This window comes from Grampus griseus (genome assembly GCF_964374135.1).
Source record: "Grampus griseus genome assembly, chromosome: 2".
Classification (NCBI taxonomy): domain Eukaryota; kingdom Metazoa; phylum Chordata; class Mammalia; order Artiodactyla; family Delphinidae; genus Grampus; species Grampus griseus.
Window position 1 is genome coordinate 167,043,494 of NC_139018.1, and position 16,013 is coordinate 167,059,506.

The following is a 16,013-nucleotide window of genomic DNA, read 5'->3' on the forward strand; positions in this document are numbered from 1 at the left end:
ATAGAAGAGACGAAGTATGGACATTTTAGTGCTGCTTTAAGCAGTGAAGAAGTGGTGTGGAAATGTTTTCAAGGAGGAAACGCCTTTTTAATAGAGACTTGGCTGGTTAACAGAACTTTTCTTTCTTGGGATGAACGTCATCGCTTCTCTTATATCCTGAAGCATCAGCTCTCCTGGTGGAGACACGTGAGCACTGCCAAGGGCCTGGAATGTCCCAAGAGGGTAAGAATAGCCACGATGAGAGACGGCTGCTTCTGGCCTCTGGTCACTGCAGTTGTCAGGAAGGCTTTGCCTCACACAGCTCGGGACCGTCTCAACTAGAGACAGAAGAACGACCTTGTGCTCCTGGGCTTGAATCTTCCCTTTAGTATCTCCAGCTCTCACCTGGGAGTCTTTTGTAGCTAAGATACATTTTTTCCTGCAAAGATTTCCCACCTCCTTGGAGAACACAGGCTCCGGAAGTCTCCAGCCACCTTGAGTCTGTGACCCCCTGAAAGCATGGACCAGCTGGACCTGCTGGGGTTCCTCGTCATCACCCTAAACTGCAACGTGACCATGGTGGGTGAGTAGCGCCAACCCCTGCAGAACACTGGCTCTGCCTTGGGTCACTTTTCCTGGCCCTCCCCCATGAGTAAGGCCTGCCTATCCCTGGAGGACAGGGAACCAGGGCTCAAGCTTTCCTCTAATTCTCCATTATTTAAGGAGGCTTCCCCATCCTTTAAGGATGTCTTGGGAGTGAGCAATGTTTCTCTCAAGGGGAGTCTTTTTGCTGACATTTGGGGGCTGAGCAGATGGGAGGAGTATTTTTGTGTAACTCTTCTCTGGCTACGTTACCAGGAAAAGGAACAATACAGTCAAAGTTAGAGAAATTCATGCCTTGAATGAGCTTTCTTGTTCATCTTTTTAGGGTTTATCCTTGAAGCTCCATTTGTAAAGATTAGTAAGTTCTCTGTGCACTTTAAACCAAATCCCAATTTTAGTTTAGTTTTTATTTTTTTGACAAAGAAAGTAATACGTTTTCTGAGTTTGGTGTAGCCAAGTTAAATTTTCAGAGAGGTATGGGTGTCCTAGTAAAGGGGATTGAGAAAAGGATTAAAATATGTCTGTGAAGTGGTTGATATTTTCTTCATTGCTTTTTAGTCGAAGCCAACTTGGTCTTAAAAGTTTGAGTTAATGACTTTATCACGTAATGGTCACACAGTCCTTGAGTTGAACTGCCTTCGTTTATAAGAGAGTTTAGTTTTTCTGATGTCAGGTGATGATTTCTGTATCTCATCACAAAACAGAATATTTACAAATTATTTTGACTGGGTCTTCAACACACTCCAAAATAGTTGACTCATGAAATGAAAATAGGATTTGGAAGTTATTTTGATTTCTATGTTAGCCTCATTTATTCATGATAAATTGAAGAAAGACAAACTTCAATTCATAATAGCTGGAATAGGGGGGAAGGAGTTCTGAATTACTGAAGAGTCTAAAAAACTGAATGTTCTTCAAGAAATTTGATTTCAAGGGCTTCAGAGCAACATGAAAGGGCTACAGAGCCCACTGATTACATAAAGATCATGTGGACTCTTACCATAGAGAAAACTCACTGAAATTAGTAGCTTGTATTTGCTATACACAGTTACAGGAATGCACTAACATCCTTGAAAAAGTTCATTCTTTTTAAGAGGAAGACTTTATTTACATCCGCCCAATTTTCTTTCTAGAACTTTCAGCCCAAACTCTGAACTAGCCAAACTAGATTAAACATTTTAGTATTCATGCTTCTTTAAATCTGCCAATTTCAAAGCATTTTACAAACACGTACAGGCATACCTCGTTCTATGGTGCTTCTCAGATACTGCATTTTTTTTTTTTAACAGTTGAAGGTTTGTGGCAACCCTGCCTCAAGGAAGTCTATTGGCGCCATTTTTCCTACAGCATTTGCTCACTTCATGTCTGTGTGTCACATTTTGGTAATTCTCACAATATTTCCAACTTTTTCATTGTTATTATATTTATTCTGATGAGCTGTGATCAGTGATCTTTGATGTTACTACCACCAGTGGCTGAAGGCTCAGAGGATGGTTAGCAATTTTTAGCAACGAAGTACTTTTTACTTAAGGTATGTGCATTGTTTTTTATCATGCTATTGCACGCTTAATAGACCAAGGTATAGTGGAAACACAGCTTTTATATGCACTGGGAAACCAAAAGATCCGTGTGACTCGCTTTTTGGGGGGTGGTCTGGACCTGAACCCGCAGTATCTCCGAGGTGTGCCTAGTTGAACACACTGTCCGACACCTTGTAAGTGCTCATTAGACATTCGTCCAATGAGCTGACAGGCTGATACTGTTGCTGTGACTTACACACTTAGTTCTCCAGGCTCAGCACCAGTAAAGATTTAAAGCTGTTGCTGGGAGGAGGAGATGTGTTTGTCTGGCTGTGATGGCGCCCTTCCTGTGCCTCTTTCCAGGGAAGATCTGGCTTATCTTCATGGTGCTGCTGAGGATGGGGGTGCTCATCCTGGCCGGGTCGCCTGTCTACCAGGATGAGCAGGAGAGGTTCGTGTGCAATACTCTGCAGCCCGGATGCACCAACGTTTGCTACGACATCTTCGCCCCCGTGTCCCACCTGCGGTTCTGGCTGATCCAGAGCATGTCTGTTCTGCTTCCATCCGCCGTCTTCAGCGTCTACGTGCTGCACAAAGGAGCCGAGCTGGCGGCACGTGGATCCCGCTGGCTGGATGATGACTCGGAGGACCACGACGGCCCTGGACTGACCCCGGGGGCCAGGCGCTGCCTGACGGTGCCGGACTTCTCCTCGGGCTACGTGGTCCACCTCTGCCTCCGGACCCTAACGGAGGCAGCTTTCGGTGCCCTGCATTACCTCCTCTTCGGATTCTTGGTCCCCAAGAGATTCTCGTGCACGCACCCTCCTTGCACCAGCGTGGTGGACTGTTACGTCTCTCGGCCCACGGAGAAGTCCATCCTGATGCTTTTCGTCTGGGCGGTCTGCGCGCTGTCTTTGTTGCTCAGTGTCGCCGACCTGGTCTGCAGCGTGCGCTGGGAGACGCGCAGGCGACACGGCGGGGCCCGGAGGAGGCCGTGTCAAGGGGCGGGGAGTGCGGCGCGGGAGGGACACGGGGCGCCCGAGGGACGTGGGGCGCGCGCTCGCCGGGGCCTGCGGACTGGAGGGCAGGGCGCGTACAGCCCCGCAGCGGAGCCCACTGAGCCGGGGCACCCAGATCTGCCAGGGGAGGACGAGAGCGACGCGCTGTCCTCAGCCAGCGACCAGCCGCGCGGGGCCGGGCCGGGAGCGGCGGCCCCGGGGTGGGAGGAGCGGCCCTGCGCGCCAAGCGCCGCGCTCCCGGGCCCCAGCAAGTCCGAGTGGGTGTGAGCGGCCGGCGTCCCGCCCCGGGAGCGCGGCAACCAGGACCGAGAACATCGACCTGCTGAAAGGTGAGCTGGCGGGACAGACCGACTTCCTGAGAGGCTCCGGTGCAGCGCAGCAGGGATTTAATTTAGATGAAGCCTTCTGGGGAACCCTGCACTTGGCGTGCAAATGCGGATGGAAGCTCCAAGGATTAACCGGCGAGCATCAGGTCCATGAGTTTGTCGCACTGTAGTTCTATTGTCTTATTTTACCTCAGTATGGGCTTGAAAAGCACGTTCTTAGGATTTACAGAGCTTATGAATATTTTAATGTTTTCGGGTGGATTCTTTTGACGGTTTGTTTTTGTTTGTTTTGGTTTGTTTTTCTGCTTAGCCAAAAAGGGCATCTGTTATGCACGTCGTCCATAGAGGGATATTAGTTTAACTTCTCCGAACCCCTTTAATAAAATGAATGCTGATTGCGTTGCCATATCACACTTCCTACTTCACTGTGTTAAAGGAGAAACCACACATGCAGGAATATGACTGAAAACTTTGGGGTCTTTTGGGGGTCATCTTGGGTTCTTATTGCATGTGGGTGTGAGGTGCACAGGATGAAGGGTGGCCGCTGGCTTGCTTTAGTGTCGCTGGGCTGTTGGCTGGGTGGCTGTCCTCACTGAGCAGAGGGGGGCACTCTGGCTGCTGACAGGCCTAGAGTTGCCACACGGCTTCCAGTCCCGGCTCTGTGTCCTTGAGACAGTCATACAGTTAGGGCTACCCTGAGGGTCTTCATGTCCCAGGGAAGCAGATGAGGAATGCTGCAGGTGTTCCAGCCTTGTGGTCTGTGCTGATGCTCCGGGGGTGGGGGGGGTTATCCTAGAGACACAACAGTCTCACCTCTCAGGGGAGCCCCTCTGCTCTCCTCCGCTCGCCCTGGTTCCGGTCCAGGTGCTGTCCAGTTGGAGTGTGAGTCTGTTAGAGCTTCCGTGCTGCCTTCAGCTGCCACGCGGAAGACACAGTGCAGCAGAAAGACAGGGTAAGCCTGCTCCTCTTATGGCAAGGAAGAGCCACTGGGTGGCCCCCCAGAACGGATGAAGAACCTCTGGTCCCCAAACCCCCAACGCTGAGGAAGAGGAACTGCCCTCCATGCCAGCAAATAGTAAAAACAAAAGTGAACCAAGGCACCCAGGGAACCAGTGGGCACTTTTAACTGTTCTAAAGATGACTTTGACAGTGAAATATCAGCCGCGATGGGGAATGACATCCTCCTTGATCTATCTAGAGTGTCAAAGCCATTGGTTAAAACTTAAAAAAAATCATCCAAAATTGGTTTTGGCATAAAGCTCTTTGAATGAATGTACCTGGTTTTTGTTTTTGTTTTTTTTTTTTTGCGGTACGCGGGCCTCTCACCGTTGTGGCCTCTCCCGTTGCGGAGCACAGGTTCCGGACGCGCAGGCTCAGCGGCCATGGCTCACGGTCCCAGTCGCTCCGCGGCACGTGGGATCCTCCCGGACCGGGGCACGAACCTGTGTCCCCTGCATCAGCAGGTGGACTCTCAACCACTGCGCCACCAGGGAAGCCCAAATGTACCTGCTTTTAACCCCTGCAGTAAATCTCTCTCCCACTCTCTGTCTCTCTCTCAATTGCTCCTCGATCCGTCGATAACCGCGAACCATGACTCAGACCCCATCCTTCAGTATTTGGATTGGCGTCTGGCACATAGCAAGTGCTCAGTAAGTGTGATTTTTGTGCCTGATATTCCTGAAGTATTCAGGGCCAAATCTGGTTCTTGTCCCTTTCAGCATGCAGTTCTGATGGAGTTCCAAGGTTGGCCACAGTCTTAAAGACATAAGAATTCTCTAGGGCCTTCATTGCTATTTAAAAAATAAGTTCCATAGACCCCTCAATACCCCAATGCGAGCCTTGATAATGTTGAGTGAAGAAAGGAAATCAAATTAACAAATATTGGTAGGTGTGCCCATGCAGGGCTCCCAGATGACAGCTAGGAAAGGAAGGTGGTGAAGGCTGAGTGGGGACTCCCTCCCAGCCATGGCCCCAGAGAAAACTGGGCCCTGTTCTCCTATGAGTCTTATGAGTCCATGCTTGGATTTGGGTTTACAGACGGTGCCTGTGTTTGGGTGGCACTGGGAAGGGCTGCTTTGGCCTCTCTGCTGATGTCCCAAATCCCACTATCAGAGGATCAGAGCCTTGAAGTTTTTTCCATGGAAAACTGTAAAATCCATTCAGAGTGATGGAGGCCAAGAGAGGGGGAGAGGTGTGGAATCAAGGATAAGACATGTGGGTTCTGTCCCCATGTGCATCATTTCTTGGCAGGTCACTCCCTTCCTTTGGGCCTCAGTTTCCTTCTCTAAGGGATAAGGGCCTGGACTAGATGATTCCTTCGTGTTCTTACATGGTTAGGAATCCACCAGTGTTGGGTGTCCTTTTAACCTCAATAGGGGCTGGTTTATCAGGCCTGTCCATCCTCTACCTGCCTGAGCACAGGTTTCCATAAATGAAAATGGTCAGAACAGGAGAGACCTGCATGTCCCGGGGAGAGCTGCCATGGAAGAGAGATGCAGACCTCATGAAAGGGGGCGATGAGGACGACTCACCAGCTCCCCACTCTGCTGAGAGATGGCAGAGGCTGCGTGGGCAGACGTGGGGTCATCTGCTGTGACCCCTCACTGTGAGAGCAAGGTTGCAGAAGAGGCTTCAAGCATTCTGGAGCGTGGTTGGCAGTGTTGGCATGATGGTGGCCACCTTGTCAGAACACACAGGGGGTGACCCTCCTCTTCTCTTTGCTCTCACAGGCCACTGTACATCTCCCCTGGTTCAGAACTTAGGTTTTGAAGCCTTTGAAGGTCTTTTCTTTCTTTTTTAAAAATAGTAATTTATCTATTTATTTTTGGCTGTGTTGGGTCTTCGTTGCTGTGCGCGGGCTTTCTCTAGTTGCGGGGAGCCAGGGCTACTCTTCGTTGTGGTGCGCGGGCTTCTCACTGTGGTGGCTTCTCTTGTTGCAGAGCACGGGCTCTAGTCGCGGGGGCTTCAGTAGTTGTGGCTCATGGGCCCTAGAGCGCAGGCTCAGTAGTTGTGGCGCACGGGCTTAGTTGCTCCGTGGCATGTGGGATCTTCCCGGCCCAGGGCTCGAACATGTGTCCCCTGCATTGGCAGGCGGATTCTTAGCCACTGCGCCACCAGGGAAGTCCTGAAGATCTTTTCTAGTCATCTAAGGGGAGGGGGAAAAAAATCTCAGACTGTATCCAAAAGGTAAAAAACGGCGAAAATCGTGTGGCTATCATCCTCCTTTCCAAGATTTTAGTCTTCCTCTCTGCATCTTTGGGACGCTGGGTGAGTGCAGGATGGTTCACAGGCTTGTGTTCCTCCCAGAGTGTTATTGAGTCACCCAGTGCCCAGGGTAGAGGCAGCAGGAGGTAAGGTAATTGTAACTGCTGCAACAGATCACCCCAATCTTAAACATTTAACACAGAAGTTTCATAAAGTACAGAGCCAAGTTTTCTGATTGATGGGCAGCTTTCCTCTGTGTGGTGACTCAGGGGTCCTTCCATCCTAGGCTCTACCATCTTCCGTCTGCTGTGGAAGAGACCAGACTGGTTCCAAGGCCAGGTCTGGAGAGGGCACAGGGCACACCTGGCTAGAACTCGGTCCTGACTGCTTGGAAGGCTGTGAAGGGTGGCCTAGTTACACAGCTGGCCCCTGCATCCGTGGATGGATTGAATTCAACCAACCATGGATCTAAAATTTTTTTTAAAATTCCAGAAAGTTCCAAAAAGCAACACTTGAATTTGCTGCATGCAGACTATTTACATAGCATTTACATTGTATTTACAATTATTTACATAGCATTTATATCGTATTAGGAGTTATAAGTCATCTAGAGATGATTTAAAGCGTAAGGGAGGATGTGCTTAGGTTATATGCGAATACTAGGCCATTTCATATACGAGACTGGAGCACCTTCGGATTTTGGAACCAATTCCCAGCGGATAGTGAGGGATGACTGTCCGGGAAGAAGGAGGAAAAGTTGGGGCCAACAGCTGTCCAGTATTTGCCTCAGGCAGCACCCACGCCCTGGGTACCTGCCCTGTGGGAGGGATTTAATGCATTCTCAGTGGCCAACGAACCAGTCTCAGGAGGGAAGCTAAGCGAGGACGTTAGCTCGGGTCCCTGCACAGGCTTCACTGGGCCCGCAGAGAGGAGAAAGGAGGTGACGAGGTTGAAGAGAACTCACGGAAAAGGGCCTGGAACCCAAATCTCTTGTACTGGGAACTGCCGTCCTAGATATGTGCGTTTCAGACGAGAAAGGATCTTAGTGGGTGTAAGTGCACAGCGATGGTCTTTGCTCAGTATGAATGGCTCGTTAGATGCTGTCTAAGTCTAGCTTTCTAGGTTAGCTTTCCAGAAATCTTCCCAGTTGCTGTCCTGGCCGCGATGAGCACCAGCTGGTGGAGCCCAGGTCTGAACCACCATGCCTGACCCTGGCTGCCCGGAGACAGATGCGCAAGAGAGAGCTCAGTGAGATGATGCGCACTCGGCCGAGAGAGGGATTATTTACGGAAAGAGTAAACGCGACTCTTTTTTTGTAGGACGCTAAAATCCACTGCGAGAACCACTGCGAATTTTCTGAGTGTGAATCTGGTTTGTGGCAGGAGGTGAGGAGGAGGCCGGTGTTTTGCAGTGAAGGCTTGTCCGGGGTCGCCCCCTGCTGTGGGGACGCCGCCACCACTAATTCGGCATCCCAACTGCAGGACCCGGCTGGCAGCCGAGCCCCCTGAGCCCTGCCGGCTGTGTTTTGGTTGTTCTGTGGGAGAAATGTTTCCTAGAAAGCAAACAGATGTCTCTCCCCCACACACACACACATTGGAAATAGATGAATGTATATTTTTCCTCCCTCTTGTCCATCACAGGGTGATGGACGACTTTCCTCAGGCAGCTTTCTCCTCTGCGCTGTGACCCAAGAGAGAGATGTGAGTGGCAGAAAATCGAGCCGAAAGAAGTGACTAAGTTTTCTCAGAAGCTAACTCGGATGAAATGCGTTTCATGGCGAATTCAGGAAATTCAAAATCAAATGCAAATACTAGATTTTAGTAAGAGTCTCCTCCTTCCCCAGACAGGTGGAGCACAGAAGTACGTGACCCGTGTAAAGGATGCAGTGATAGTGTAGCATGTGCCCCTGGCCGACTGGCATCCACATTCCAGGCTCCCCGCCAATCGTCCTGCCGAGAGGTTGCTGGGGAGGGTTCTTCTCCCTGCAGCCCTCCCTCCCTCCTCTGGCGGGTGCTTCCTGCTTTCCACACCGCCCCTGTGTGTGCTTTATCAATAGGCTGAGAAATGAGATTTCAAATCAGTGGAGCTCCGTTGATTAACCAGTATTTATTGAGCATCAGCTCTGCACCTAGCATTTAATCTCTTAGTATTGTTTCTTTCTATGAGGCTAAGAGAAAAAAGAAAATCAGCTTATCACCTGAGAGGCCAGCAAACGGATGGGAAGAGCTCTAGCTAAAGGCCATTGTTCCGGTTCAAATAACTCCTCCAATTCCTGTCAACTTTGATTTTCTCCGCCCTGAAAGGAGCATGTAAGGACTGCCTTTGTGGGCTTGTTGGGAAGTTCAGATGAGATCGTGAAGGTGGATGCCCCCCGGCAAGAGAACAGAGCCGTGTGTAAGGTGTGTCCGGGGCGGTGGGTTCACCCATGCTTGACAGATGACTCTAAACAGGTCTGTCCAGGAATTTGTGCTGATACGACATTTGCATGAGGAGGAAGGTGTCGGCAGACTCAGGGATGCCCCCAACCTCCTCCCCACATCCTTTCTGACCAGCAGAGGCCTCTCTTGGGCCATATTTAGGATGTAATATTTCTAAGCACCAAAATGGTAATTTATTTCTGGTGGTGGTCTCTTGACCATTTTCACTCTGTTCTGTTCTTGCTTATCCCCACCCAGAAAGAGCAGGGTTTAAGAAATCTCAGCCGCAGATCTGGGAATTGTATTAGGTTAACTTTGGAAAACAGGGGGTGAGAAATTAGGGCTAATGGAGAAATTGTGGACACTCTGGCCTCCTGGGAAAGAGATAATTTAACAAGACAATGATTCTTCTTCTTGGGGTTGAGAGGCAGCCCCTTATTTCTAATTTACTTTATTTTGGCCTACGGTGTCTGTCCACTTCCCTGGCTTTCACGTGATCAGGCTGCAAACTGCAAACGTTTGGCCTGAGATGTGGATTTGTAATAAAAGATGACAGCTGAGACCCTCAGAGGTGGAGTTCAGAGTGGATCCTGCAAACCTTGCAGCGTGACTACCCAGGAAGCTGTGTAGTGGACGTGCTAACAGATGCAAATATCTCTCTTCATTTACTATTCTTCCTTCCAGCTGCTTGCTAAACAGCCACAAAAATTCCCTTGCGGCTGTAACTTGTCAAATAAGGTGTCTGCAAAGGTGCCTGAGGTCTTTTCCCCCTGGGTTTATGAAATGATGTGTTATTTTGTGTTTAAGAATTTGTTTTCCTTTTCTTGTGCTTTAGAAGGTTAAAGTGCTTTTGACCTCAGAAATAGTATTTGAGAGGCAATTAAATGTCTATAAATTGGTCGTCTTCACCTGGGATATTTGATCCGAAAAAAGCCTCACGCATTATTAAAGTTTATACTGAGCGTATCTAGGGCCATTTCCTTCAGAAATAAAAATTCAGTCATTTCATAGAGGTGGTTTGCGGGATTGGCCATTAGAAGGAAATAAAGTCTTATGCTAAAGCAGGTTCGTCAGATTTTGTTCTGTGCCGGGAGTGGCTCTTCAGAGAGCAGTTGAGAACATCATTAAGCCTGTACTCCAGGGAAAAGGAAATGTTTCCATTCTCCCACCAGCTGAGGGCTCTGGGAACAGTAGCTTTTTTTGTTTGTTTGTCTTTGTTTCCTCATCTATTAAAAAGAAGTGTCACCTTTCAGAAGTAAGATAAATGTAAATATGGAAGATGACTTTTTATGTCCACGTATTTATCGAGCATTTTTAGTATGTCTGGTACTTGTACAAGGCAAGAGATGAGTTACAAGAGAAAGATAAGGAAAGACCATTTTGATGAGACAATTGGGGAATAAATGCAGGCAACGTATGCTTAAAAATTAAATTTCATGGTTCAGACTTGGATATTTCATTATAAAAATTATGTTGTTTATAAATAAACCACCATTGAGCTGAATGGCAAACCTTCTCAAAGTAGAGGAATTGGGCCACGTGGCGGCTGAGCCTCGGCTGTGAAGCTACCGCACCTTCCCGGGCCCTTCGGGTGCCCCTCTCTCAGGTACTTGCCTACTCACTGCCCTGCTGGCCGGGGCTCCTCCCCTAGACTGCACCCCCAGGAGGCCTCCCAAGCCCATTCCCTCCAGCACCTCTCTCATCATCTTGGAATCTTCCATCTGCCAGGGGCCTTAGTGACTCAAACTTAACGAGCTAATTTTACACCTGGGTAAATGAAGGTCCAGGAAGGTGAAGTCACTTATCTAATATAATCTGGCCAGCTGATGGCCAAGCCTTCCCACTCCCATCGCTCCGCTCTGGGATGCCTTCTTGAAGGTAGTCAAACAGAAGGGGTTATTGTTCACAAAGCTGAACGTTGACAATAGTGTAAGCTTTCTAGGAGGTTAACAAATGAACAGGGGGTGCACGGTCCCCATAGAGTGAGTCCTACATATATACATTCACACAGACATGCGTATGTACATATTCTTTTTCATATTCTTTTCCACTATAGTTTATTACAAGATGTTGAATATAGTTCCCTGTGCTCTCCAGTAAGACCTTGTTGGTTTTGAGTAAGTCTTGAATAGTGGTATTTGAGGCCGTATGAGAGGTCTACAGAAGAAGAATGCAATTGGTGTCTGATTACAAGTTAGAGCGGCAGACATTTCTTGAAGTTAAAACAGTTATAATGGAAATATAAGAACACAGAAGTTTTGTAATAATGCCCCTAGCCTCGCTCTGTAACACAACATCATCATCTTTTTGTAGTCTTAGCTTCTTAGGTGTTAAAATTTATAACTGCACTTGTAATACTTTTATTCTGCTTTTCCCCCTTGCTCACCGATCATACACATTGTTCATGATTCTCTGCTCTTTATCAGCCGTTTGAATGGATGCGAAATAGTCCACCAGGTGACCACGCTGATCACCAACCCCAGCCTCTGCTATGGAACGTTCAGATTGCTGTTGACTAAAGTGCTTCTCGCTTTTTGATATTAGACAATAAAATAGCATGGGCACACAGGCCTTTTCTCTTATCAGGTTATTTCTTTACGATAAATTTCCAGACAATTTTTATTAAAGTTTGCATACATTCTCAACTATTAAACCACTTTTGACTCCAGGCAGACCATATGTGATGCTTCTATAATTTCGTGGGTTGAATTTAAAATGCTAACCCTGAAGATGCCATTTCCCTGTCATGCTTTGTCGAGAACTTGGGGGAGTTCCCTCCAGGTAGATGGCGTGTCTGAGTCCCCCACTAAGTCTGTCAGTGAAGTTGACCTTGGACATGGAACTGAGTCACAGTGACACACGTTAGTTACATTTTAGTCATTAACCTGTTCGTAAAATAGTCATCCTTACCTATTAGAGAATTTAAATCCAATAAGATTTACAAGTTGGGCCAGCTTTTCAAAGAACTTGATCAGCTAGGTGTGTTTCAGTGCACTCCAGTTGTAATTATTTAATCATGATTTTCCCCCATGCCTGAGGAAATTGCCTTTCCGGAATAAATTTCAGTCCACGTTAAACTCAAAAACACAATTCTATGTTTTTCAGCTTGTGGCTCCCAGCTGTCCTGATTAAGAGCTGGTCTTGCCCTGTTCCCGGGCTCTTCTGCCCCTCTACTTTATTTCAGCTTGGCAACCCCCAGACCCAGGTACGCCTGGAAGTAAGGAGGTTGACGAGCTGTCGAGAGGCGGTGGAATCTGCACGGCTCTGACGGGCGGGGTTGGGGAATGAGGAAGAGGGATGAGATCCTGGGTACTTGGTAACTTTCACCAGAGGAAACCCTGGTGGAAGATGGATGCTGATGGTTTCTGGTTTGGAGGTGCCGAGGTTGAGTTGTCTGTGGAGCGCTCAGGAGATGCCCAGCTGGAAGTTGGTCTTACTGGACCAGAGCTCAGAGGTGTTTGGCAGGAGACAGATTTGGGAATAATCAATGTAGAGCTGCTATCAGATCCTTGGGCATTCGTGCCCACGCTCTATCCTCTGCTTCAGGCAACCCCTAAGGGACAGGAAAAGAGCCAGCGGGGTCAGCAAGACCTTCAGGATCCCTATGGCCACTTCTAAGGGGTGAGTCCCTTGTCTCCTCATAACAACCAGACCTCATAGCAAAGCAGCCCCGATTATTCACCCTGAGCAGGGACTGAGTCGGTGGGACAAACAGCGGATCTGCAGTATTCCAGAAGCTGTCACATATCCGTGCTTGAGTTTATATATTCCTTTAAAACTCTAAGCTCTTTCCTTCTGTGTCCTCCTTTCTGACACCACCTGGGTTTCCACCCAAAGCCTCTGATGAGATGTATCATATTTACTACACCCCAGGGGGGCCCAGTGTGCGCCGTGTCCCCCATTCCTTGTATTTCCGTGTCGTTGGCAGGGGGAAGGGTCTGGCATCCTGCACCTGATTTGGTGGATAGAGCAGAATTACTTATTTACGTAACGTTATTTCTATAGGCATGAGTTGATATCAAACCTGGTCTTTCGTTTAAGTGTCCTTATGCTGTTGCTTCCATTGTTTGTTCTTGTTGCCAGATTGTCTTTTTCTCAGATGAAATTTACCTTTTTTGCGGGGGGGAAATATTATTTAAATTTCATCATGCTGATATCTTTTATTGCCAGTTTTACTTTCCAGACACACACGGACATGATGCCCCAGCAATAGTGGGTAGGGTGCTGGGGAGAGAAGAGGGCCAGGGCGGTGGCCTAAAGGGGCCGCCCAGCGGCTGGCCTTTCTGGAGAGCTTGGTCCTAGCACCCAAATTGGTGCCACTATAAGTCACAGTCTCCAGTAGGGTCCCCACCACTGTCCCCCCAGCTCCATGTTTTCTTAGTTAGCTTCCCATCAACCATTTTAAACTCTTCTTCCCCACTCCCACCTTAGCTGGTGACCTTGCTTACTACCTGCCCTGCCTGGATTTCCTTTTTTTAGCTGCTCCATGTGGCTTGCAGGATCTTAGTTCCCTGACCAGGGATCGAACCCAGGCCCTGGCAGTGAAAATGACGAATCCCAACCACTGGACTGCCAGGGAATTCCCCTGTCTGGATTTTCTGATTGAATCTGTCATAACCCCCCTACAGGATAGGTAGTGGGGCTCAGCGTACAAATGAAAAGTTAGAGAAGGTACAATAAACTCCAAGTTCCCCACTGTAGCCCCAATATAGGGCCTAGTGTCTGGCGCCAGGTAGCTGTTCAATAGGCGATTTTTCAAGTTAATTTTACCATAGGAGAAACTTAAAACTATGGGGAGACGGCAGCACAGAAGGAAGGTTTGAAGACATGAGATAAAGAGGAATCAGTAACAGAACAGCTATTCGACCTGATGGAGGATCAGACAAAGAATGCAGGTGAGGGGATCGGCCCTGAGTGGAGGGGAGACGTCTCCTTGGAGACCAGAGGCAAGGGGGTCAGGGGAGAGCAGACGGGATACTCACGGGAGGGTGGGGAGTGTCTGTGGGCAAGTGTGTTTGGAGAAAGTCTGGAACAGCTGCCATGGGGAACGGAGAAGGAAGCTGACCAAGGACCCACACAAGAGATCAGCCTGTGTCCCTCTGGCTGGAGGAGAAGGGCATTAAGTGAGTGTCTACTGCATGCCAAGAGCACAGGTCAGGTCACTTGATCCTCTCAGTAGCCCTGAGGGTACCATTTGACAGATAAGGAAACCAAGGCTCACTGGTAACTTTCTCAAGGCCACACAGTGAAGGAAACTGCAGCAGGAATTTATTAGTAGATCTGACTCCAAAAACCTGTGTTCTTTCCCCATACCCCACCGCCCCTTGCAAGGTTTTGGCTCATTAAGGACAAAAGCCCTCCCTAAGCCGCAATCAACTCTTGGCCGGCTCGAGGCCTCTTCATCACTCCTTTCTGGGCCAGGAACAGAGAGGACGCTTACGGTCATGGAGGGACCACCTTTGCCAGCTACTGATTTTTCCATGAGGAGAGGATTTCTCAGCTGCTTGATGCCCTCACTCTGTGTGCCTCTCCCACTGGGTATGTAGCAGTCTGTTTGCACTTGACCCTTTGATCAGATGCCCGACTGCGCTGCTCGGGGCATAACGAACCTCAGCCATGTCTTCTTACACAACTTAAAGTTCAATAGTGATATAAAACTTCTAAAATTCACTTTTTATAAACTGAATCCAACAAGTCTTTAAAACAGAGGTGTGCACACTACTATATATAAAATTGATAAACAACAAGGACCAACTGTATAGCACAGGGAACTATATTCAATATCTTGTAATAATCTACAAGAAAAGAAAAGAATTTGAAAAGTTATATATTTATATAAGTTGTATATACATATATACACATATATATGTATATATGTGCATGTGTGTGTGTATATATATGTATATATATATATGTACATACATATATATATATATGAAACTGAGTCACTTTGCTGTAGAGCTGAAACATTATAAATTAAGTATACTTCAATAAAATAAAAGCCCCAGAGGCGTGACATGATATTTCTATGACTCTTGGAAATTTTTTCTAGTTGGGTGGGGCCCATCCATGGCTGATGTTTGAAATTACTCATCAAGATTCAGCTCTTGAATTAAATATTCAAGCTTGGATACCTTTTAAAGTCCCAAGGCTTTGGGAGAAACTGCTCCCTGTATCCCCTGGTATCAGCAATTACTTTGGTGATCATGACAGATCAATAACTGTGATAAGAGGACAAGGAAGATGATAAGTCCAGGGAAGGGGGTGGACTTCTTGGGGATGGAGGGGAGAAGACATTGGTACCCAAGTGGGAAGAGGGAGAAAAGGAGGAGAGACTAGAGTCCCAAAGACCAACTTTGTGTGAGAGACGCCAAGGGACAGAGAAGGGAGCCCAGGCAGGGAGCTGGTGCTTGAGGAGATCAGGGCAAACACCAGGATGAAGGGCCAGAGGCAGAGTTTAAGGCCCCATCATTGTGAGGCTGGGTAACAGCATGTGGGGATAGGGTGCAGAGGGAGCCTAGTGGCCTTGGACATTTGGGAAAGTGGAGGAATGATGACTTGCCTTTGTGTGGGGGGGGTCAAAGGGGTCTAAGGGCCTAGCTGATCTGTTGGTAACTCCACATCTCCAAATAGGGCCAACAGAAGCCCAAAAAGACTCCCTTTAGAGAAATGGAAATAAAAACAAAAATAAACAAATGGGACCTAATGAAACTTAAAAGCTTTTGCACAGCAAAGGAAACCATAAACAAGACGAAAAGACAACCCTCAGAGTGGGAGAAAATATCTCCAAACGAAGCAACTGATGAGGATTAATCTCCAAAGTATACAAGCAGCTCATGCAGCTCAGTATCAAAAAAAACAAACAACCCAATCCAAAAATGGGCAGAAGACCTACATAGACATTTCTCCAAAGAAGATATACAGATTGCCAACAAACCCATGAAA

At 47.9% G+C, this 16,013-nt stretch overlaps 1 protein-coding gene across 1 annotated transcript; it reads left to right on the top strand.

Moving 5' to 3' along the window:
- Positions 1–498: 498 nt before the first annotated feature.
- On the top strand, positions 499–12,336 carry GJD4 (gap junction protein delta 4; the record flags this gene model as incomplete). The annotated part of the gene is made up of 6 exons (XM_082649439.1): positions 499–562; positions 2,466–3,378; positions 4,363–4,399; positions 7,971–8,036; positions 8,955–9,050; positions 12,253–12,336. 6 exons carry the CDS (start codon positions 499–501, stop codon positions 12,334–12,336), a joined length of 1,260 nt encoding a protein of 419 aa, XP_082505565.1.
- Between the last annotated feature and the right edge of the window lie 3,677 nt (positions 12,337–16,013).